Genomic DNA, 24,840 nt, shown 5'->3' with positions numbered 1-24,840 from the left:
AAAGGAGATTTTGCTAATAAGGATGACTGCTAGTAGGTGAAAATATGCAAGAGGAGGATGGAATTTAATGGAGAAACTTAGCAAAAGAAAGAAGATACTGAGAGCAAGTAACTCAAGCAGAAAGTTGATAGAATGGGTTGAGGCCAAGAAGATATTTGGATTGCATGCTACAGACTGCTGTCCCTACCAAGGCTTGATTTCAGAGTACAGGCAAATGCATATGGGAATTTTAAGTGAAAGACCTGCTCCGGTAGAGTTTTTAGTTGAATCTAGAACAGAAGCAGCTGTTAAGAAGGGATAATTAGTAGGCCTTATAAATATTGCACAATAACTATAAGAATCAATCAGAGGAGGATAGAAATGATTGGGAAGAGAGATTGGAAAAGCAATTTACAACAAAAGCAATGGGAAAACATATGCATGGCTCCCAAGTTTGCAACCAAATCAAGAAGGTTTAGGATCTTTGCTTGAAAGTGTTTCCATGGGTATTTTAAACCCCAAGCAGACTTCAAAGAATTTTTCCTGAGGTAGATAGCAAAGGTTGAAGGTGTGATGGAAAAGAAAGAGGTAACTGGGAACATTTGTTTTGGGAGTATAATAAGTTGACAGATTTTTAAAATTCCCTACATAGGATCTATCTGAAATATTGGGTGAGCAAATGACTGTAAGTAAGGAAATTATTCTTTCAAACTGGACACAAGATTTGAATTGCCTAGACATAGTAAGGCCTTATTAAGTTTAATTCTATTGACTACCAAAACGCAATTCTTAGAAAATGGAAATCAAAGTCTAAACCAGCTATATTTGAAGTATGGAATATTTTAAAAGAGATAAAATAACTGGAAGAGGGGTCTTTGGAAAAGGGACAGAGCAAATTACATATATATATAAATGGAAATTGTGTAAACAATACAAGCAGACTAATGTTCAGGAAGATGAGGAGTGGTGTTTAAGGGAAGGGAGAAATTCAGCAATTTTTTAGATGTACTGATGATAGTAGCAAAGAAAATATATATGATATATATTGTATTTATATGAAAAAAAATTTAAAATGGCTTGTTTTATTTTCTGTTAATGTATGTTTGCCTATGTCTTAAGTGATAATTTAATAAAGGTGTTTAAAAAAGATTGTGTAGGAACAGGCTGTCTAAAGGTCAGTTGAAAACATTACTATATTACTTAATTTTTTCCTCACAATTGAACATCAGGTGCATATATAGGTGGTAATCTGTTTATGCATGTCTGACAGCAAATATGTTCTATTTTTTTTTTTATTTTGCCAAGTATGACATTAGAGGGTACCCCAAATGTTGTTTTCTTTTGCAGATAGGGGGTAAGGAGGCATATTGTATATACATATGGCAGCAGTGACTTGAAATGTATGATTGTAGCCACTAGTCCCTTTATTTTTTTCCCAGCTTAACACCAGATAGAAATATACACCATTATTTGATTACCTTAGAGCATTAAGCCTTGGATACATCTCATTTCTTCCTTCAAATAAAAAAATATGGATGATTTACTTGCCTTATGTATAAATTTTGTTCAGGTTCAGCTCTCTTCATTTTAAAATGCATCCCTGAACTTCTGTAACCCAATGGCTTCTGGTACCTAGCTGCTCCTAGTCCTCAGGTTAATTTAGTTGTAGTCTTGTTCAGTTAGGGTGTGTTAAAAATATTCATGGAAAATCAAAGTTGAAGAGCAAGACTGAATTTCTTCCCTTAATCATGCTTTTTGTTCAGACCATCATTGGATGAAAAGCTTGCTTTTTAATATAAAACAACAGGGTAACATGAACCATAGAAAAATCATCAAGAAACCCCTATTGCTTGTGGGTGCCTTGCAGACCCCATCTTCATACAGCTGTTTTCTACTTAGTTATCAGAAGACAGTCTTGCCTATTTAAATATGTTGAATAAATGAAATTTAGTAAACAAGTGAGGTGTAAGACAAACTGTGAGAAAAGGGAAAAATTAGGTAATCTGGATAGAGTGGGTAGGCCAGGATAGGGGTACTGGGTGATGTTTGTATGGGGGAGGGATATCCTGAAGTCCTTTTGTCTAGGTCACTAGTTAACCTAAGGCTAGCCCTGGTATAGTGACATTTAGAGTTAATTGTAATTAACTGGAGAACAAGGTTCTCCCACATGGTAGAGGATGTGGAGGTTCTGTGCCCACAGAAACCAGTATACTCCATATTTTTTAGGATGGAACAAACCAAAAAGACTCTAAGCACAATCTGTGCAATACTCATAAATAAACTAAAGAAGACAGGTGTTACAGACTTTCAACTAAGCTGACTTTACTAGTAAAATTGTCTTGGTTCAAAATCCATGTCACTTATATTCTTTATTTTGGTTTTAAGCTTATGCCGTTTTATACAGGTTTCTTCATTGAAGTACATTTAGCTTACAAGTACTTTGACCAAACATACCCGGTCTGAAAGCCAAACTCATAGTACACTGCATTTGATGCAATGATGTTCCAACATTCTCTTCTCCAATACTTTTACAACTACTCAATGCATCCAATTACTTGCAAACATCTGTCTTCCATTTCTAAAACCTTATCTTCTGAATAAAGTTTGACAGTCTGCAGCTAAATTGTCTATTTTACATTCATTATCTACTGACTAATACTTACCTGGTCCAAAGTGTGTGTTACATACCTCAGGTGGCTTCACGTACTCTACCACATCCCAGATCTTTTGCCCTAAGTTTGGAGATTCTGATTTGGATGATCCTCTGACTTCAGTGATTACAGAGCTCTCTGGTCCTGTGTCTGTGTCCTGGTAAGCTTTTTGTGTTATAAACACATACCTAGTAGGAGAGAAAAGGATAATAAAAATATATTTCCCTCTTTACTTCACCTAGGTAGTGCAAAACAATTTATTTCTGTCTTCCTCATCTGGGGTTTCCCATGTATAGCTCCATCTTGTAAAGGTAATGAATGATCACATAGAAGACTGAGAATCATTGGTCGTCCATACACGACACAACATATACCACCTTTATATACTAATGGATACATATTAAAGCAAGAAATATCATAAGAATAGGAATTGTGAAATAAAAATACAACTCCACTAGCATATACTAAACAATAAAACATTATATACATTAACATTAAGAATTTTACCCATAATAAGAAATCAACATCCCACCAAATGACATTTTAACTCTGTAGGTTACATCTGCATTCAGAAGCAAATAATGAAGTTCTCTACACATATCACAATCATTTTAACACTGCTGGCTTATTGTCAGAATATAATTTTTCATCAATAGATGTGGTGGACCTGTTCTCTTGTATCCCCCATGATAATGGGATCACAGTGTTCACCAACAGTATGGTCAAACATAGTAAATTGACGTGGGATAAAATTAAATTATTAGCAGAAATGATGAGTATAGTTTTAGACCACAACTATATATTTTTTGAGGGGGAGATGTTCAGGCAGACCAATGGTGTAGCTATGGGGCAGCTTGTGCCCCATATACCAATTTGGTGCTACTTGATTGGGAAGAGACTGTTGTCTTTAACAGCAAATACCATGACAAGATTATGTATTATTCCCGTTACCTTGATGATATCTATATTTTATGGAACGGTGACCAGGACTCATTTAGTGATTTTGTTCAGTACCTTAACGATAGTAGTACATATCTAAAATTCACTTCTGAATACAACTATAATGGTGTGGCATATTTAGACACATTAGTATTATTTGATGGGACTAAATTTAAATCAAGGATACATAGAAAGGCCACGTTTACCAACTCCTATTTAGATTACAGCAGTAACCATCCAAAACTGCTTAAACAAAATATATATAAAGGTCAATTGGTCCGTGCACTTAGAATGACATCGGAATATGTAGATATGATTGAAGAGATGAATTATATAACTACGTTATTCCGTGAAAGAGGGTATGATGAGAAAATGATGTACAACATTAGGAATTATGTCATTGGAGAATGGGGAAAAAGATATACCCCTATACTCGGGTCAAACAGTGACACTATTAAGAATGACAATATTATGAAGAAGGTAGATACGTATGTGCAGAATTCCAGTGAAGCAATGAATACTCAGATTTATAAAAGAGCATATATCATAGAATACGGGCCACATTCACAGGCGGTGAAATCAATTTTGGATAGGAATTGGTATATATTTTTCAGTGAGCCAGATACAATAAGTACTCTTGGGAACAAACCCAGATATGTATATAAAATGGGTAGAAATTTAAAAAATCTTTTTGAAAGTGGCAATAATTTTCAACTAAGTGAAGATGTCCACACCAAGAAGTGCGGGGCATGCAAACAATGTAAGGACATCTTAGAAGACATATGTATTACTTTAAACAATGTTAATAAAACCATTGTTAGATTTAAGAATGGAAATTGTAATACTAGTATGTTAATTTATATGGCAAAATGCATGTGCTGCCCTGCGTACTATATAGGGAGAACTCAAAGACAGTTTAAGAAGAGAATTTATGCTCATGGATATAGTATTAGAACTAATGACACCAAGAATGCTTTATATAGACATATTAACAAAAATGGTAGTGAACATTATTTCAAGTTTGCCATCTTAGACATTATCAAAGTGGACCCAAGGGGTGGTAATATCAAGAACTTGTTAGCCTACAGAGAATACTGGTGGCAACTGTATTCTGATGCTATGAACCCACCAGGTATCAATGATTATATTTCTGTGAAACCTGTGTTAATGTTGAAAAATTAATTATTTTAATCAATTTAACATTTTATGCAATTTTATGTATTGGTATTTTATACATATATTTTTCAGATATTATGTACTTATAGCTTTAAGGCTAGAACATTTTGGCGCCATTTTATATTTAAATAGGTACACCTTAATGTGCATTATGTTCTGATGAAGCTCGTATATGACGAGTGAAAGCGCTTAACTTACTGTTTTGTTATACAAAATAAATATTTTTATTGAATCTGTTCGATCTATGCAGCTGGCTTCCTGTGTCAACATTCAGGCGAAGTGGTGACCCTGTGTTTTGCTTACAGTGTTTGGATTTTCGTTTGTGTTTGGCAAAACGCTAGATTCTGTTGTTTCAATAATACGAACACTGAGAAACTGGAAACTCTTATTAATAGATATGGATAGTAAGATTCAAGCAATGAAAATGTGTTTAGTTCTTTTAGTAATGTATACAAGTCAGGCATACTTTTATCAACCCAATGAGAAGCTGTGGACAATAACTAATAAATAATTGAAGGAATTTATTTGGGAGTGAAAGATGGAACTATTTAAGTGAGATAAGTTGATCCTTCAAATAGAGCAAGGCAGTTTAGGGTTACCTGATTTGAAGGGATACTTTAGAGCTACATAGTTAAGGCTCATATACATAATACAAGCAGAAGATTATAATTCAAAGTGGAAACGGATGATGATTAAGCAATAGGGAAGTTCAAGAATTTAGACAGAGAGTGGGATTTTGGATACAGATCCTTACGGAGAATAATAATAGCCACACAGAATATTATATTCAGAAAGTAACAGAAAGTATTCTAGGATCTAAGTCAATAAGAGGATGTAGAAAGGAGATTTTGCTAATAAGGATGACTGCTAGTAGGTGAAAATATGCAAGAGGAGGATGGAATTTAATGGAGAAACTTAGCAAAAGAAAGAAGATACTGAGAGCAAGTAACTCAAGCAGAAAGTTGATAGAATGGGTTGAGGCCAAGAAGATATTTGGATTGCATGCTACAGACTGCTGTCCCTACCAAGGCTTGATCTCAGAGTACAGGCAAATGCATATGGGAATTTTAAGTGAAAGACCTGCTCCGGTAGAGTTTTTAGTTGAATCTAGAACAGAAGCAGCTGTTAAGAAGGGATAATTAGTAGGCCCTATAAATATTGCACAATAACTATAAGAATCAATCAGAGGAGGATAGAAATGATTGGGAAGAGAGATTGGAAAAGCAATTTACAACAAAAGCAATGGGAAAACATATGCATGGCTCCCAAGTTTGCAACCAAATCAAGAAGGTTTAGGATCTTTGCTTGAAAGTGTTTCCATGGGTATTTTAAACCCCAAGCAGACTTCAAAGAATTTTTCCTGAGGTAGATAGCAAAGGTTGAAGGTGTGATGGAAAAGAAAGAGGTAACTGGGAACATTTGTTTTGGGAGTATAATAAGTTGACAGATTTTTAAAATTCCCTACATAGGATCTATCTGAAATATTGGGTGAGCAAATGACTGCAAGTAAGGAAATTATTCTTTCAAACTGGACACAAGATTTGAATTGCCTAGACATAGTAAGGCCTTATTAAGTTTAATTCTGTTGACTACCAAAACGCAATTCTTAGAAAATGGAAATCAAAGTCTAAACCAGCTATATTTGAAGTATGGAATATTTTAAAAGAGATAAAATAACTGGAAGAGGGGTCTTTGGAAAAGGGACAGAGCAAATTACATATATATAAATGGAAATTGTGTAAACAATACAAGCATAATAATGTTCAGGAAGATGAGGAGTGAGGTTTAAGGGAAGGCAGGAATTCAGCAATTTTTTAGATGTACTGATGATAGTAGCAAAGAAAATATATATGATATATATTGTATTTATATGAAAAAAATTTAAAAATGGCTTGTTTTATTTTCTGTTAATGTATGTTTGCCTATGTCTTAAGTGATAATTTAATAAAGGTGTTTAAAAAAGATTGTGTAGGAACAGGCTGTCTAAAGGTCAGTTGAAAACATTACTATATTACTTAATTTTTTCCTCACAATTGAACATCAGGTGCATATATAGGTGGTAATCTGTTTATGCATGTCTGACAGCAAATATGTTCTATTTTTTTTTTTTATTTTGCCAAGTATGACAATAGAGGGTACCCCAAATGTTGTTTTCTTTTGCAGATAGGGGGTAAGGAGGCATATTGTATATACATATGGCAGCAGTGACTTAAAATGTATGATTGTAGCCACTAGTCCCTTTATTTTTTTCCCAGCTTAACACCAGATAGAAATATACACCATTATTTGATTACCTTAGAGCATTAAGCCTTGGATACATCTCATTTCTTCCTTCAAATAAAAAAATATGGATGATTTACTTGCCTTATGTATAATTTTTGTTCAGGTTCAGCTCTCTTCATTTTAAAATGCATCCCTGAACTTCTGTAACCCAATGGCTTCTGGTACCTAGCTGCTCCTAGTCCTCAGGTTAATTTAGTTGTAGTCTTGTTCAGTTAGGGTGTGTTAAAAATATTCATGGAAAATCAAAGTTGAAGAGCAAGACTGAATTTCTTCCCTTAATCATGCTTTTTGTTCAGACCATCATTGGATGAAAAGCTTGCTTTTTAATATAAAACAACAGGGTAACATGAACCATAGAAAAATCATCAAGAAACCCCTATTGCTTGTGGGTGCCTTGCAGACCCCATCTTCATACAGCTGTTTTCTACTTAGTTATCAGAAGACAGTCTTGCCTATTTAAATATGTTGAATAAATGAAATTTAGTAAACAAGTGAGGTGTAAGACAAACTGTGAGAAAAGGGAAAAATTAGGTAATCTGGATAGAGTGGGTAGGCCAGGATAGGGGTACTGGGTGATGTTTGTATGGGGGAGGGATATCCTGAAGTCCTTTTGTCTAGGTCACTAGTTAACCTAAGGCTAGCCCTGGTATAGTGACATTTAGAGTTAATTGTAATTAACTGGAGAACAAGGTTCTCCCACATGGTAGAGGATGTGGAGGTTCTGTGCCCACAGAAACCAGTATACTCCATATTTTTTAGGATGGAACAAACCAAAAAGACTCTAAGCACAATCTGTGCAATACTCATAAATAAACTAAAGAAGACAGGTGTTACAGACTTTCAACTAAGCTGACTTTAATAGTAAAATTGTCTTGGTTCAAAATCCATGTCACTTATATTCTTTATTTTGGTTTTAAGCTTATGCCGTTTTATACAGGTTTGTTCATTGAAGTACATTTAGCGACAAGTACTTTGACCAAACATACCCGGTCTGAAAGCCAAACTCATAGTACACTGCATTTGATGCAATGATGTTCCAACATTCTCTTCTCCAATACTTTTACAACTACTCAATGCATCCAATTACTTGCAAACATCTGTCTTCCATTTCTAAAACCTTATCTTCTGAATAAAGTTTGACAGTCTGCAGCTAAATTGTCTATTTTTACATTCATTATCTACTGACTAATACTTACCTGGTCCAAAGTGTGTGTTACATACCTCAGGTGGCTTCACGTACTCTACCACATCCCAGATCTTTTGCCCTAAGTTTGGAGATTCTGATTTGGATGATCCTCTGACTTCAGTGATTACAGAGCTCTCTGGTCCTGTGTCTGTGTCCTGGTAAGCTTTTTGTGTTATAAACACATACCTAGTAGGAGAGAAAAGGATAATAAAAATATATTTCCCTCTTTACTTCACCTAGGTAGTGCAAAACAATTTATTTCTGTCTTCCTCATCTGGGGGTTTCCCTTGTATAGCTCCATCTTGTAAAGGTAATGAATGATCACATAGAAGACTGAGAATCATTGGTCAGTCCATACACGACACAACATATACCACCTTATATACTAATGGATACATATTAAAGCAAGAAATATCATAAGAATAGGAATTGTGAAATAAAATACAACTCCACTAGCATATACTAAACAATAAAACATTATATACATTAACATTAAGAATTTTACCCATAATAAGAAATCAACATCCCACCAAATGACATTTTAACTCTGTAGGTTACATCTGCATTCAGAAGCAAATAATGAAGTTCTCTACACATATCACAATCATTTTAACACTGCTGGCTATATCTAGATCTACAAAAACATGAGCAAAGAAGATGGAGCTCAGAGAGAGCAAAATCAAGCTCATAAAAAAAGCTTTTTCTTAGATACACTTTTAAATTAAATAATACTCTGTTAGCCTGCAATTGCAGTCTCTCATCATCCCTACTTGTCTGACTCACTTTATGTTCTGTTCAGCAGTTACACTGCCAGCCATCTTATAGGGTGAATATGTACAATACTGTGTGTGTGTGTGTGTGTGTGTGTGTGTGTGTGTGTGTGTGTGTGTGTGTGTGTGTGTGTGTGTGTGTGTGCGCGCACGCGTGTGAGTGAGCATGTGAGCATGCACTCATGCGCATGTTAGGCTTGCAGTGGGTTGCAATATATAATGCGCCTGAAAGGAACAAACTTAGTGGCCATTGTGGGAACTGCAACAGACTGCATTGTATGTATCTAACAGCAATGTTTATTTATTAATTTATTTGCTCATTCATTTGACAACACTCAGACAATTGATACGTATGCAGTCAGTAAAGTGACTGCAATGTGAGTGTGTGTGTGTGTGTGTGTGTGTGTGTGTGTGTGTGTGTGTGTGTGTGTGTGTGTGTGTGTGTGTGTGTGTGTGTGTGTGTGTGTGTGTGTGTGTGTGTGTGTGTGTGTGTGTGTGTGTGTGTGTGTGTGTGTGTGCACGCGCACACGTGTGCATGAGCGTGCACTCGTGCACATGTTAGGCTTGCAGTGGGTTGCAATATATAATGTGCCTGAAAGGAACAAACTTAAGGTGGCCATTGTGGGAACTGCAACAGACTGCATTGTATGTATCTAACAGCAATGTTTATTTATTAATTTATTTGCTCATTCATTTGACAACACTCAGACAATTGATACGTATGCAGTCAGTAAAGTGACTGCAATGTGAGTGTGTGTGTGTGTGTGTGTGTGTGTGCATGTGTGCGTATGCGTATGTGTGCATGCAGTGTCTGTGTGTGTGTGTGTGTGTGTGTGTGTGTGTGTGTGTGTGTGTGTGTGTGTGTGTGTGTGTGTGTGTCTGCATGTGTGTGGGTGTGTCTGCCTGCCTATCTATATGAAGGGGGGGTTGCAGTGGGTAGCCTTGTATATGTCTGATAGCAGGAGATGGAGTACATTATTGCAACCTTTATTTATTATATACTTGTTCAGTCTTGATCACAAACATCAAAGTTGTACATAATCCATAAATTGGTTGTAATTGTGTGTGTGTGTGCGTGTGTGTGCGTGTGTGTGCATGCAGTGTGTGTGTGTGTGTGTGTGTGTGTGTGTGTGTGTGTGTGTGTGTGTGTGTGTGTGTGTGTGTGTGTGTGTGTGTGCGCGCGCTCGCACTCGTGCATGTGAATGTGTGTCTCTACATTAAATACTGATATATTCTGGATGTGAAATAATTCCTTCAGCAGTAATTACTTATGCTATATCAACATTGAAACATTAGACAGGCAAACTATGTACATCAAAAATATTAATAAGGATACACTAATTAAAAAGCAAATTTGACACAATTTAACAGATAGTCCATTGTCTAAGTACAATAATGCCCCTAAGGTGGGTGTTACTGGGGAAATAATACCTTTTCATGGGTTAGTTAAAAAGACCTCTCCTTGGTTTAGTGACAAGGGAGAGTGAAAATAAGCTCCTACTGCATAAAAATCATTGCCTCAACAAATATGGAGCAAATAAAATTATGATGGATTCAAATACAAGCGACAGTTACATTCAATTGAAAGCTTTTATTGTTAGTGATAAAAAGAAAATGGATGACAGGCTCCTCAGTCTACTTAACATTTCTTGGGAGATACTGTCATAGAAATCTAGTCTTGGCAGTATAGCTGTAAATATTTTGCCTGTTTAACAAGCTGAAGATTCATTTTGTAATCTGTAAATAATTAGTTGACAGAGTTGTTCTACTACCTGCTTTTTTTGGCCTATTAATGACCTAAAAAAGTGTGTCTTGATGTCACCACATGCAGAAACTTATGTAACACTGTATGCACTTAAACTTTATGTAACCATATATAACGTGAATAATCAATTAAATGCCATGTGTTATTTCCCATTTTTGTTTTATCATGCCTTCAGGACAAGGACATGGCTGAAAAGAGTCTTGGAAGCAGCCCATCCATCTGCTCAAAAAACAAATAAGTAAATAAATAGCAATATATAGTGACTTAGGCCACTCCTACACTAGTGGTCACACTTTTTTCTTTTTCCTGTCTCCCCCTTGCCAACCATATAGTCCCTTCTTCTATCAGCCCAATCATCTCTCCTTCTTTAGTGCTTTATGAGGACAGAGAGAGAGGTGAGAACCAGGGATCTTAGCCATCATTCTGTATGGAGGATAAAGGTTTTGGTCCCGCCATCTCACCCTTGGTGTCTTGCTGTACACATCTCTTGAAGCAAGGGACTATAATGATGCCACAGTGATATAGATATATATATATACATGTATATATATATATATATATATATATATATATATATATATATATATATATATACATGTATATATATATATATATATATATATATATATATATATATATATATATATATAAAACATATGCTTCTGTACATGTGCAAACAATGGCTTGCAGAGCCAAGTTTATGTCCTGGCACTTTCACTAGTCTTTAGCAGAAAAACTCTACCTGGTATCAGTATAACAGTAGACTGAGCTGGCTTCATTCTCCCACAATAAGGGCAAACTACTGCCAGCCACTCACTCCCACCCTTCTCACCCAGTTTGTCTGCTGCTTGAGTGGCTAGTGAATCTCAGGTCACATGGATTACAATTACTTATTTTCCCTTGGGCATCAAGAAACCAGACTATTGGTTACATATTTAATTAAGGGGGGTTTCATTCCATTAAGACTTGTATATCATAAAAAATCTAGCATATCTCAGTCCTTGATAATAAATACAAAAGAGAGAGAGAGAGAAGCTATTTATTGAGAAATACTACTCAGTATTAAAATGATGCTGAGAAAGGAACAAATTCATAATATAGCCAAAAAGACAGTCTGTATACATTATTACAGCCATGGTTTCTCGACAATTTCATATCACGTTTAGAGTGATACATTCCACCAAGGAATACATGTCACCAACTGGGTCACATGTCACATTGAGACTAAAAGTTATTGCCCCACAAACTTGGAAGAAAAGGAATGTCTAACATTTTATTAAAAATGTCAATTTAAAGTAATATACAAGATCACTCCCCCCAAAAAACATATTAGTAAGTGGGGAGAATATGTGGAAAATTCTGTTTATAAATATTCACTTAAAGGCAAATAACCATCTCATTTTAATACCTTAGCCCATCTGTTATTTTCAGTAAAACCTTCATTATACTTAATGTATTTTTCTGTATATAATGGACAACATTGTTTTGCCTTTCTACGGAAACTGATGTGCTTAACTCCCCAGTAAACTTTTAGTAGGGAAGAAAATGACAATAGAACTAAAATCCCCATAATTTCTTGTGCTTGGATGATTCTAAAGGCATTTGTAAATTATATACCTCAAATCTGAGCATTTTATATATATATATATATATATATATATATATATATATATATAGAGAGAGAGAGAGAGGGGGGGGGGGGAGATATGTATGTATACATAGATCTACTTTACAAGCTCAAAGTTTCAAAACTTCAAACTGCAAATGGTCAAGACCATAAGATCGAAGTTTTGAATCTTCGAAATTGTAATAAAAAAATAAAAACAATTTTTTTATGTTTTTGCAGGAGGGCAAGTTCCCCTGCACCACTCACATCACCTGTTAAATAAATATACCACCTCCAAGATCACACTGCAGTGAGGAAAACAGTAAATTTCCCATTCCACGCTGTACAGCAATCTCCATTCAAAACATTTGAAGTTTCAAAACTTTGATCTTAAGAGAATCCATCTACATATATATATATATATATATATATATATATATATATATATATATACACTTCTTCAGCTTTTTACTGAGTATAAATTAGCACAGTGGTTCCGAAACTTTGCAAGCTGGAGGTCACCTTTTATAAAGGAAATATTTTCGTGTACCCCTAAAGGTGGCGGCACACATACATTACATTTGGATCAACCCCAAACCCAAATTAGTCCCCTCCCCACCATGCAGCCATTTCAGTGTCCCATTACTTAGCTATTTCTCCCCAGTTGCCATAAACACTATTTAAAATTTTCAGTATGCATACTGTTTTCTGCTTTACTTCTACAACGATTAAAGATATTTGGATTTAATTTAAAACTTGTATTTCAAATTTTAGAGCACAAATCCTGATAGACATTTGCTAAAGCTAAGCAAAGCAATACAGTCTCACAATGAAACCAGACTTAGCATTAAGACTTCTCTGCCTTTGAAATTCACATTCACTGAAACAGCATTGAAACCCACATTCAAAGAAAATGCATCTGGCCAGTGGCGGATAAAGTTTAGCTTTGGGCTGTTTTCAAAGCATAGGTCCCTTGCGAATATTTTTCAGACCATGCAAAAGTATTTTGATTCACCTTCCTAATTGTATAATTAAATTTTAATACACAATAATTAAAATATATCCCTTGTATAATACACCACTTGGTAGTACGTCTTTTAAATATATAGTTTTGCACATTTTTCCAGTAAGCAATGAAATAAAACATGTGAACCGATAATGACAAAATTGCCCAGTTCAGAACATTTCAACCATAAAAGGCTACTCAAACTTCTGTCATTACAATCCACCAATATCAGTCAATATGCACAATATCTGAAGAAGTAAAAGGCATGTGAATAAATTCCACCTTAAAGAGATCTGTAACTAATGAAAAGGTTGCTGCTAGCAAACAACTTTATTTCAGTGTTTCATTTACAAATTCAGTGCCTGCTGCCCTTGAAGAATAAATTGCCTACTTATGCTACATTAAAAAAATGGTAAGCTGGTAATATTGCATGGATGACAAACTGAAAACAGGTTCATAGTTACTAGGCATCTCATCCAAAGGAGGACGCATTTAGAACTTCAGTACCCCACCCCCTAAAAATGCAACACAGTATCAGCAGCCCATCAATATGCTGTGGGAATAGAACCCACAGCCTTCTGCATTAATTTGCAAGTATGCTACCTGTTGTGCTACTAACACTATCTTGAAGATCTGTACTACAATAGTGATACCATTTGCTAGCTAGCTGAACAAAGCAATTGCACATTGTAAACAGACTTAGCATGAGCAGCAGTGAACTTCTCTTCCCTTGAAGCTCACAATTCCTTGAAAATACACTTGAAACTAAATTCCTTGAAAAATGCATTTATCATAATGGGGGCAAAGAGGGCCAAAACTAGGGACACATTTTAATTATTGCTATTATAAATGTAGAAAGTTAATAGAACAACAAGTTTTGCATTAGAATGATTTTTTCTGAAGGTTATGAAATCTAAAGCTCAAATGTCTGTCATTATTTTCTGAGTTCAGTCCTCAATGATTTGCCAGGGATTTTCCAAAAAAACACAATTTTTATTAGAAACAGACAGAAAATAAGAAGCAAAATCCGGACATTCTGCAAAAACCTGGACAGCTGAAGGGTATGGACAAAGCCTGTCATAATGGGGGGAACAAAGGTCCAAAACTAAGAATAGACTTTAAATATTGCTCTTATAAACTTAGAAAGTTGATAAAACAACAAGTTTTGCATTAGTACGAATTTTCTGAAACATATGAAATCCAAAGCTTAAATGTCTGGCATTATTTTCTGAGTTCATTCCTCAGTGATATGCCATGGATTTGCTAGAAAAAACAACATTTTATGAGGAACAGACCAAATAAGGAAATCTGGACATTCTGTGAAAATCTGGACAATTGACAGCTTAAACCACAAAACTTAAAGGTGTATGCAGTACTAAAATATTAAAAATCATCCAACTTCTATTTTCTTGTGTTTTACAAATGTACCAAGTAAATCTGCCAAACTAAAAGCATGCGCACACTCTCAGCTACACTCAGGCTTCTTATTCAAGCCTTGATTAAAAAAAAATGCCTTTAAGTTCTTTCAACAAGATCATCTGGATCGATCATCAGCTCTGCATACCCATTCCTGTATACATACAGCAATGAACATAAATCCATAAATCCAGGACCTGTCTTACTTGGAGGGAATAGAACAGGTGTTTAAATTTTCCTCCAAGTTATAACTGCTGGCAGAAAACACAGGTCGCGTAAGCAGCTGCTCAGTGTCAGCTGCAAACACAGAAGTTGTTCCTTCATCTTCTCCTTTAAAAACTAAGGGCAAACAGCTGCTTAGCCGCAAATACAGAAATTAAGCTGTTCAGCCACAAACAGGGAAATTTCTTTCTTGTCTTTTTTTTAAATAAATTTTGGATTAGTGGTGCAAATTTTTTTTCTGCATTTACAGGGCCGGGTCGTGGATGATGCCCAAAATACAGGTGGAAGCAAGTGAGCTTGTGGACCCCTAGATTTTATCGTATGGACCCCCAGGAGTTCACGGACCCTAGTTTCAGAAACACTGAATTAGTATAATGGAATCCTGAACCCATGAAATATTAAAAATATTAGAAGATAGGTTCCATGATATTCTGCAGAAACCACTCTCTCGCATAAATTTATAAAAAGTCTTCTTAATAGGCACAGTCCATTGAACAGGAAGAATTGTATGTTTTACATCAGAAAATAATAATAATAATAATAATATGAATATGGATATGAATATGAATACTTTTGTAACTTTCGAGGGCCTAATAATGAACATACCTAACATTATGTTTTTCTTTCTGTCTTAATACTGGCATGCTAAATCAGCAGTCTTTTGATAGTCAATGGAATACAAAATTCCTAAAAAAATTAATTTCTTCAAAATATGAATTAATATTTTACTAGAGTCATCAAGAAGGGAACAAAACACAAAATATTTGAATTTAGTATAGTTCATTTGTAATCCAGTAATGGTGACATCTGAATTACCCCTCAATTTCAAAATTTTATTTTCTATGTACCAAATTGAAATCATTAGCATAAGCAATTAGTATATGTATATTACGAGTTTTTACTAGACTATCCAAATTTTGCTGTAACACACAAAACAGAGGTTTACATATGACAACAAATAAAGTAGCTGACAATGAGCATGCTTGTCCCACACCTGCTAAAAGTTTGAATTAGGTGCAGTATTATTAGTACAACTGCAAAGATTTTGCAAAATAGTTATATAGTGTTGAGGAAAATCATAGTATCATGCCTGAACTATGCAATTTATATTTATTCAGACTGAAAGCTTTGGTTACCTCAAGTTTAGCAACACTAATTTCATCAGATTTACTTAAACCTAATGTACTTTGAATACAGAACATAATTGATATTGTGCTGACCATGCTCTGCTTTCAGTATGAGGAGTTCTATATTTTAAGGTTTCAGTTAAAATATATCAATCGAAATTCAATATGGATATTGTCAAAATGTATTAGATCAAATCCAGATTTACATTCCTTTTTAATCTGTACAATACCTACTTCTTGCATAGATTCCACAACAAACCAGTTAGGACTAATTAAAGGGTTTAATAATTTTGTCAGGTACGGCATTAATTTTTCTGAAAGTGCTTGATAAAAATTCAGCAATTTACTCCATCGGGTCCTACAGATTTTCTACCTTTTAAGCAAGCCATGTGTTATATTCACTTTTGGATATGATAGTAGAATAAATTCAACATTGGTTGATAGCTTGGGAGTTTTAGTCAACCAAGTATCAGTCACATGAGGATTTTGGATTCAAGCAATACAGTAGACATTCATAGCTATAAAGAAATTAATCTGTTCCAAACTGACTGATTATACACATATTTTCAGATTTATCACACATTTGGAACATGTTATATCTATATATCTGCTAGCAACACCAGTTATCTAATGGTCCCCCAATTTAATATGTAAAGAAAAAATACATAACATATTTGTTCTACAGTCTAGTAACTTTATTTTTTTCTTTAACTGTTGCCAATTTAAATTAATGATTTCAGCCTTCAGTATACTTGTCATAACTGACTTTTAATAATTTTAAAACTATTTCTAATGACACATCTACTTGTAATTGTGAGTAAAGCAATTGTTATTGATATATTATAAACATCATAATATTACTATATATGGTTCTTTAAATCCATCCTTCCAGGTTACAAAAAGGCATGCTTAAATCATCACAAATTCCATAATAATACTACTTAAAGTTATTGTAAATATATATTTAAAGTCTGAACTACACAGCCCACACTTCAGTATTATACGCTTATATGGCTTTACTTAATTTCCATTCAAAACATTTTAACTGCATCAAATTGATAGTCAAAAATAAGGGAAAGTATAAAATAACTTCAGGCTCCAATAACCTGCATATCAAGTAAAATCAAAAAAGTCTATAAAAAGAAGTTATGTCTTACCATAACGTTCCATCTGTGTTGTTAATTATCATTCATTCATGACATGTGGGTTCGGAACCAATCCTCAGTTCTGACTCAGCTGTTAACCAAGCCCACACCAGCCAGAAAATTCTCAAGCTAAGCTTTACCCATAGTGCCCTTCCCCATGTTACCTCAGATCAAGTTTGCCCAAAGGACAGGAAAGCTTCTAGAAAGGAAAGTGGAGGCTTTCTCTAAGCAAGTATCTTACCAGGACTGGAAGGACCATAACCAAACCTCCAAGAGACCTTGGAGGGCAATGGAGGGTGGGTTTGTAATGAATAAAGATCAACAACACAGATGGAACATTATAGTAAGACATAACTTCTTTATCTGATGTTGTTAATCTTCATTCATTCCTTACATGTGTGACAGAGTCCCTAGCTACCCATTTTCTGGGAGGCCCTAAGGAAGAATATTCCTGAGTACCATTGAGCTGAAGGAAGTTCTTCCCCTAGAAATCATATCTAATTTATAATGTGTAATAAATGTATGAGGAGAGGCCCATGTTGCTGCTGCGCAAATATCATCCATGAAAGACTTGGAATGGAAGGCTGCAAAAGTTGAAACTAACCTTGCTGAGTGTGCTTTAATCCTTGCAGGAACAGTCATGTTATTTTCTCAGTATATGTGTGTAATGCAGTCTCTAAGCTATTTGGATAGGGTAACTTTAGCTACTGCTTTCCCCATCTTAGAACCAGAATAGGCAGTAAATAACTAGTCAGATTTTCTAAAGGACTTTGTCTTGTCAAGATAAAAATGTTGTTGTCTGTGAATATCAAGCAAATGCAAAGTATATTCCCCTTTATTAGAGTAATTTAGGAAGAATACAGGTAGGTCTAGAGTTTGATTAACAGACAGATCCGAAATCACTTTCGGAAGGAAGAAAGGATTTGTTCGTAAGGAAACCCTATCCTTGTGAAAAATAAAATATGGACTCTTAATACTCAAGGCTTGAAGTTCTGATATACATCTAGCAGATGTAATAGCAACCATAAATAAGGTTTTCCAAGATAAGAATTTCCAATCACATGTGTCTGCAGGTTCAAAGGGGGAGTTCAGTCAGCGTTTCCTCCAGGGAATCAACATGTTTCCTCTTGCACACTTTCTTGTGAGGAACCTTCTTGAGGGGAATGTCAGAGGAGGAACCTGCAGAAGGGGAAGCTTGATGAAGGCTAACTTTTGGCTCCTGAACCCGATGTCCAACAATAGTGAGAGGTAGTAGCTGTGGCTCAGAAACAGGAGGAGGGGGGTGTCTCCAATGCCGATGGGTCCAGCTGGGAGCCAGCCATGGCTAAAGCTCTCTCCATTGCCTGGAATGCCGGACCCCCTGAGGAGGGATGGGAGCCTGGAACCAAAAAGGACAAACTCAAAACCAGGGGTCACACCCCACCCGGAAGGACCAACCTCCAGGGTAGGAGGCTCCAGGAGAGACAGGGCTGCCAAGGGAGGCCAATCTCGGACCCAAGGATGGCCTGTTTCTGCAGAGGGTTCAGACCAAAGTGAAGTCTCTGGCACTGAAGTGAGATCCACTATCAGTGCCAAAGCCATTGGAACCGGGATAGCAGTCAGTGGCAAAACTTCCAAAACCTTTGAAGAAGTTGGAGGAGAAAATACTGTGGAGTCCTCAGAGCAGGGCCCTCTGCTCCGATTGGGAGGGAGGGATTCTGAGGAGGAGAAATGCTTCTGGCCTTCAACAGCAGGTCTACCAGTCTCACTATATCTAACTCAGACAGGCTCTTGGAGGAAAGGGTAGATAACCCCGATGGTGAAACTGGGCTTTCAAGGAAAGGACTATACTGCTGTCTATAGAAGGGATCTACCAAAGGGGAGTATCTGGTCGTGAGAAGAACATTATCTCTCTGAGCTGAGGCCAAATGACCACTATAAAGCTCAGGAAAGGAAAACACTGGTTCCAAAGTGACTATAGGTACGGAGAGATTAGTTGGAGCAGAGGCAGTCTTCATGGTGGTTGTCAGTGCTGAAGATGGAGCAGACAAAGAAATTGGAGCAGACAATGTAGCAGATGCCATATTCAAAGTTAATGGTGCAGTAACAGAGGTTGGAGCAGACAAAACAATGTCCGGTGTCGAAAGAACAGTTGGCTCTGATGGAATCATCTCTTTTGGAACCAAGATCGGAGCCGAGGATTTCGGTCTTGGAACTGGAATCTCCTTATGCAACAACTTAGGAACCTTAGACCTTGGTTCCAATGATTTTGACTCATAAGGAGAAGCGGGAAGAGACTTACTCCTCTTTTTGTCATCTTTCCTTGAGGGGGACCCTCCATCTCAGAAATCTCCTCTGAAAAAGGAGATTTTAGTAAACCAGCAAGCAACACTTTATTTTTGCATTCTGCAAGAGTGCGGGAGCTGAAAGTCTTACATATATCACAAGGCGGTTTCTCTGATAAATGAGAAACCCCTAAACAGTAAACACAAGACATATAACTGTCTATGTTAGGCATTTTTCTGTCACATTTGTCACATCTTTTAAAATCAGTAGTCATTTTCTTTTCTGACATGTTTTCCACAATATGTATAACAATTCCTAAACAGGAAAAACACAATTAAAATTTAAGCAATACCACAATAAAATAATAATAATAGATGCAATACAATCTTAGGAGGAAAGAGATAGAACAGAGGGAGTACCAACTATGGTACGAAAGACTACCCAACCGGGTAAGGGAAGGTACCAACAAAGGAGTTACCAACTGGTAGAAAAAAGGAGAAGTAAAGCTGAAAAGAGGGCACTATCAAAAAGGGTACAACTGAAAACTCAAGACCTTTTATATGAAAAGTGTCAAATGAAGAAAATTCTGGTCAAACTATCAACAAAATGAACACTTAGCGGAGAGGCTGTCTGGCACATCTTGTTTCTTATGTGGCAAAAGAGATCTGAGGTAACATGGAGAAGGGCACTATGGGTAAAGTCCAAACAAAACCAAAACCAAGGACACCTTCCCAAACTCGACCACATAACTTTTGTTAGCATAAATCAGCTAACTTCTTCAGAATAGTGAAAACCAAATTACATCAGTAATATATACCATTTAAGAACATCACGTGGCATAGTCAGCTAATGAAACATGTTAAAAGTTGGTAACACTTAAAGTGACATATACAAACCTTGATACCAAGCAGAAAACATATAAAAAATATTTAAAAACTTTTAAACATTTTTCGTACAACAGCACCATATATTAAAAATAATAACTAAAAACATATAAATAATACCTTTAACCATGAGAACACAGTTAAATTGTGTAAGAGCCCAGCTTCAGCAGGCTGCTGAGGCTAAGACTGTCATTAAGACCTGGAAAGGTGAGGGCATCTAATCTCACCTGCCAACATAACTCTTTGAACTCAAGGAAGGTGTTCTCATGGTTAAAAGTATTATTTATACGTTTTTACTTATTACCATTCATCAGAAACTTTTTTCACCAGTTGGTGACAGTCTCTCCCATGCTGGTATATTTTAAAAGGATGTTGAAGACTCATCTTTTTGACATTCATTTAGCACATTATTTATACTATTTTTTGGCTTTACTTTCTTGTCAAAGTGTTTTATCAATAGTGTTTTGAGTTTTAATCACTGGAATGTTGCTGCAGTATAATAGCATTTTAATACATTTCAATTTCAATTTTGAAAAGATGGCTTTTTAGGATTTTGCTCAGTGCCCTATTTTAAATCAATTATTTTACTGTTATGCAGTACAAGACCTGTGATGACTTCCAAAGTCTTGTTGTTCAGTTTTATCTAATGTTGATGTTAACATGGTTTAGGCTTTCAGATTTTGCTCACTTATATGAAAGAGTCATGGTTCTACATAATGTGATGACACCATATGACATACAGACACAATTAAAAAAGCACATTAATTTTATTTTAAAATATTATGAAGGTTTATAATAACTCCATCGTAGTAGAAAAATGCATTCTGTTTAGTTGACCTACCCGGCCCTTTAGCTAATTAATTAAATAAAAAAGAGACTTTCTAAAATTCATCAACATAACTGTTCACTGATATTACAATTTAGCCATGTTTCCTAATTTTAAAAGCTTCCTATGGCAGTATTCAAACATCACACATTTTCTACATTAGTATTATTATGTAGTATTGTTAACGGACTAGATAATACTGAACATATGTCTGTTTTATAGTAGAGACCTAGCGTAGTGGGTTTACTGCAAACCATGAAGACAAATAACAATAACAAGTTCCAAGGGAAAGTCATCCCTTTTCTGATTCAGACAGCTAGGTGTCCATCTACAGGAAAATTTTATATATGTCCAGATCGCGTGCCTTACATCTGTTTAGTTGCAAACAACTAATCATTTAATTACTGATCACAGTTATCATTTAAAGGCAAAGCAGCCTTTGAAAGAAAAAGTATGAGTTTAGAAAATCTACAAGGGAAATCATATCAATATTTCTAGTGTAGATATATATTTATAACAATAAATGAAACATAACATTATCTAAAAAGAGTTACAGCTCCCATTTAATGTAAATGAACATTAGTTTTAAAATGTAAATCTTTGTTCCAGTTTTATTTCATTGTCATATTATTACTCATACTCAAAAGTACAAATATCACAAGCTGAGAATGAAACACAATAAAAACTACTATGGACATCATTAAATGCCTACACAAACTATATTTTTTCTTCTATTTAATATCCCTTATGCTGTCCTATATGAATGCTTTTAAAACATTCTTTGCTTGTCATTATAAAAATAGTTGGCAAGGACAGATTCTTGCATAAACCACAAAAATGGATGGATGATTATGGCAACTGAAAATTTTGAAGTTACATTGGACAGTCAGTTCCTTTTACAAATTGAAAAACATTGAATCTACCAATGAGGCAAAAAACTGAGATGTCAATGCCACAAAAAGGTAATATCTCTAAAGACCAAAGCACACACACACACACACACACACACACACACACACACACACACACACACACACAAAAACACACAATGCATTCACACATATACACACACACGCATGCACACACACACACACACACACACACACACACACACACACACACACACACACACACACACACACACACACACACACACACACTCCTATAAAAACACACAAATGCACTCACCCACACACACACACACAGAAAATTTAGTTTAATTGGTGAGATATTCCTAGTCTATTGCAGATTATAGTAAGATGAGACGAAGTAATTAACTGGAATTGGAAATAACCTGTTTGTTCTGTGGACATTAGGGAATGATGGAACAGGTTTCAGGATTTTTTTGTATACGGTGATTAAACATTTTGTACCTGTAATTACTACTAAGCACTATGAGTACAGCCCTCTGTGGTGGAAGACTTCTCTACAAAGGCTATATATAATCAGTCACAAAATTTGTGGAAAAGGTTGAGAAAGCAGTCTGGGGGAAAGACATTGCTTAATTACAGAACATCGAGAAAAACGTTGAGTAAGTTATCTAAAATGAGGAGAGTAGCTTATGAAAAAGACTAAGCTAATAGTGTTGCTGGTAATAAAAAGGCATGTTTTAATCATTTGAAAAGGTTTAAGAAAGAAGCCTATACTGGAAGAGAACTTCAAGTTGGTGATGAACTAATAACTGATGCTGAGTCAGTACCTAACACCTTTACTAATTCCAAAGACATACGTCTGTAGCATTTCTCCCTGGGTCTTTGCTGAAAATAGGCTCTGATCTAGTTGGACTTTCCCAGTCAACAAATGTGAAATAAGTAAATAAATAAAAATAAAAAATGACTTTGTTGGTCTTGCAGATGAAATGAGAAATCTGAATTTATCTCTTAATATGCCTGCTGTCTATCTGGAAATATTTACACTTTGGTCTAATGCACTGTATGATACAGTTAGAAGTATAGGGTCTGATGGTATTAGGGGTCTGTTTCTATCTTCTAGTATTAGGGGCATTACTCCTTGTTTGTGTTATTTGTTTAAAAAAAACATTAGACGTACAATATGTTCCCCATTATGGAAACTGGTTTATAGTGTTCATGTTCTAAAGAGCGGTGATCATCATGTTTTTGAAAATTACAGACCAATTAGTCTTACAAGTCTTACTGGTAAATGTTTGAATGGGTATTGTTTCAACATATTATTAGTTCTTTGGGTGATGAATATGATTTAATGTTATATGGGTTTGTTGCAGGTAGATGCTGTGGTACTAATTTATTAGCTTTTCATGAGCAGTTGTGAAGGACTCTGGAAGATGGGAATGTAGTAGATGTTACACATTTAGATATGCCCAAGACTTTTGATACTATACCCCATTATAGAGTATTAGATTTATTAAATTAATTAAATATTAATGGATATGTAATTAAGTGGATAGCAAATTGGTTGGATGGTAGGAACTGTAGAGTGAAAACTGGCAATTGTTTTTCAGATGAAAGGACGATTATTAGAGGTGTTCCACAGGGTTCAGTATTGGGTCCAGTACTGTTTGGAATTTTTTATATATAGCTTTCCTTTGGATTAGGGTTGCCACCTTTTCAAATGCCCAAAGTGGGACATTTTTTGTACAAACATCAGATTTTGCAAGGCAAAACATACCCGCAGCCAGTACGAAGGACAAAACTTCACTTTTTTTCCTAAATAAATGCTTATTCTTGTAGAATTGTAGTTGCTTCTTCTGTTTCTTATAACATTTAGGAGTTTCAGAAACAGAATAACTGTTTTATGCAACTATTACATTAAAATATATGAAATATGTTTGTCCTAATATCTCAGGACATTTGCAATTTTCAATTTTTATGCAGGACACAACTGCCCAAAGAGGGACTGTCCCTCGCAAAGTGGGACAGGTGGTAACCCTACTTTGGATGATAGATTTTGATTGACAAAATATGCTGATGATGTTAAAGTTGTCTCAATTATTTCAGAGTTACCTGATCAGTTTTCTTTCCAATCTTACTTGGATACTTTATCTAAATGCGTTATAGGAAATTAAATGAAGTTCAGTGTTAGGAAGATTTCTATTATGCATTTTGGTATGGAGAATCCTAATTATCCCTATATATTGGATAATATTGATATCAAAAATCTTAATGTTAGTATGGATTTGGAGGTAAAGGTGGATGATAAGGTAGGCTTTAATCATCTCCTATTGGATATTATCAGAATGTGTTTTTATGAAACAGGCAACATTTTTAGACGTATTGACAGCAGACTTAGGGCTGTTTTGCTCCCCATTTATAAGACTATGGTGAGACCAGTTACTGAATATTGTGAGTCTTTTTGTGTATATAATAAGATGCAGTTAAATTAGAAAGGATTCAAAGACATTTTTCTAGGAAAATTCAAAGGATGATAGGGATGAAATATTGTAGGGGGCTTGGCAATTGTATGGGAATATACAAAAGAATGCATACTATGAAAACAGAAAATAAGAAATATTTGATGAATAGTAGGTTAGGTAGAACATCTATCTGGAATAATTCTCTTTATGGGAGAGCAAGAATGTGGTGGAATAAAATCCCATTGCAAGTTAGAAAATCAGAG

At 35.3% G+C, this 24,840-nt stretch overlaps 1 protein-coding gene across 1 annotated transcript in view; it reads right to left on the bottom strand.

Annotated features, from left to right (window-relative positions):
• LOC122799533 (P2X purinoceptor 2-like) overlaps positions 1 to 24,840 on the bottom strand; it is a 591,133-nt gene that overhangs the window by 377,312 nt on the left and 188,981 nt on the right. Inside the window, exon 2 of the mRNA XM_044068662.1 lies at positions 8,250 to 8,400. Coding sequence (XP_043924597.1) covers positions 8,250 to 8,400 — 151 coding nt within the window. The remainder of the gene's footprint in view (positions 1 to 8,249; positions 8,401 to 24,840) is intronic.

This window comes from Protopterus annectens, chromosome 4.part0 (genome assembly GCF_019279795.1).
Source record: "Protopterus annectens isolate FY-2018-M chromosome 4.part0, PAN1.0, whole genome shotgun sequence".
NCBI classification, from domain to species: domain Eukaryota; kingdom Metazoa; phylum Chordata; order Ceratodontiformes; family Protopteridae; genus Protopterus; species Protopterus annectens.
Note: the sequence above shows the minus strand (reverse complement) of the source record. Positions and strands in the feature narration are given on the sequence as shown.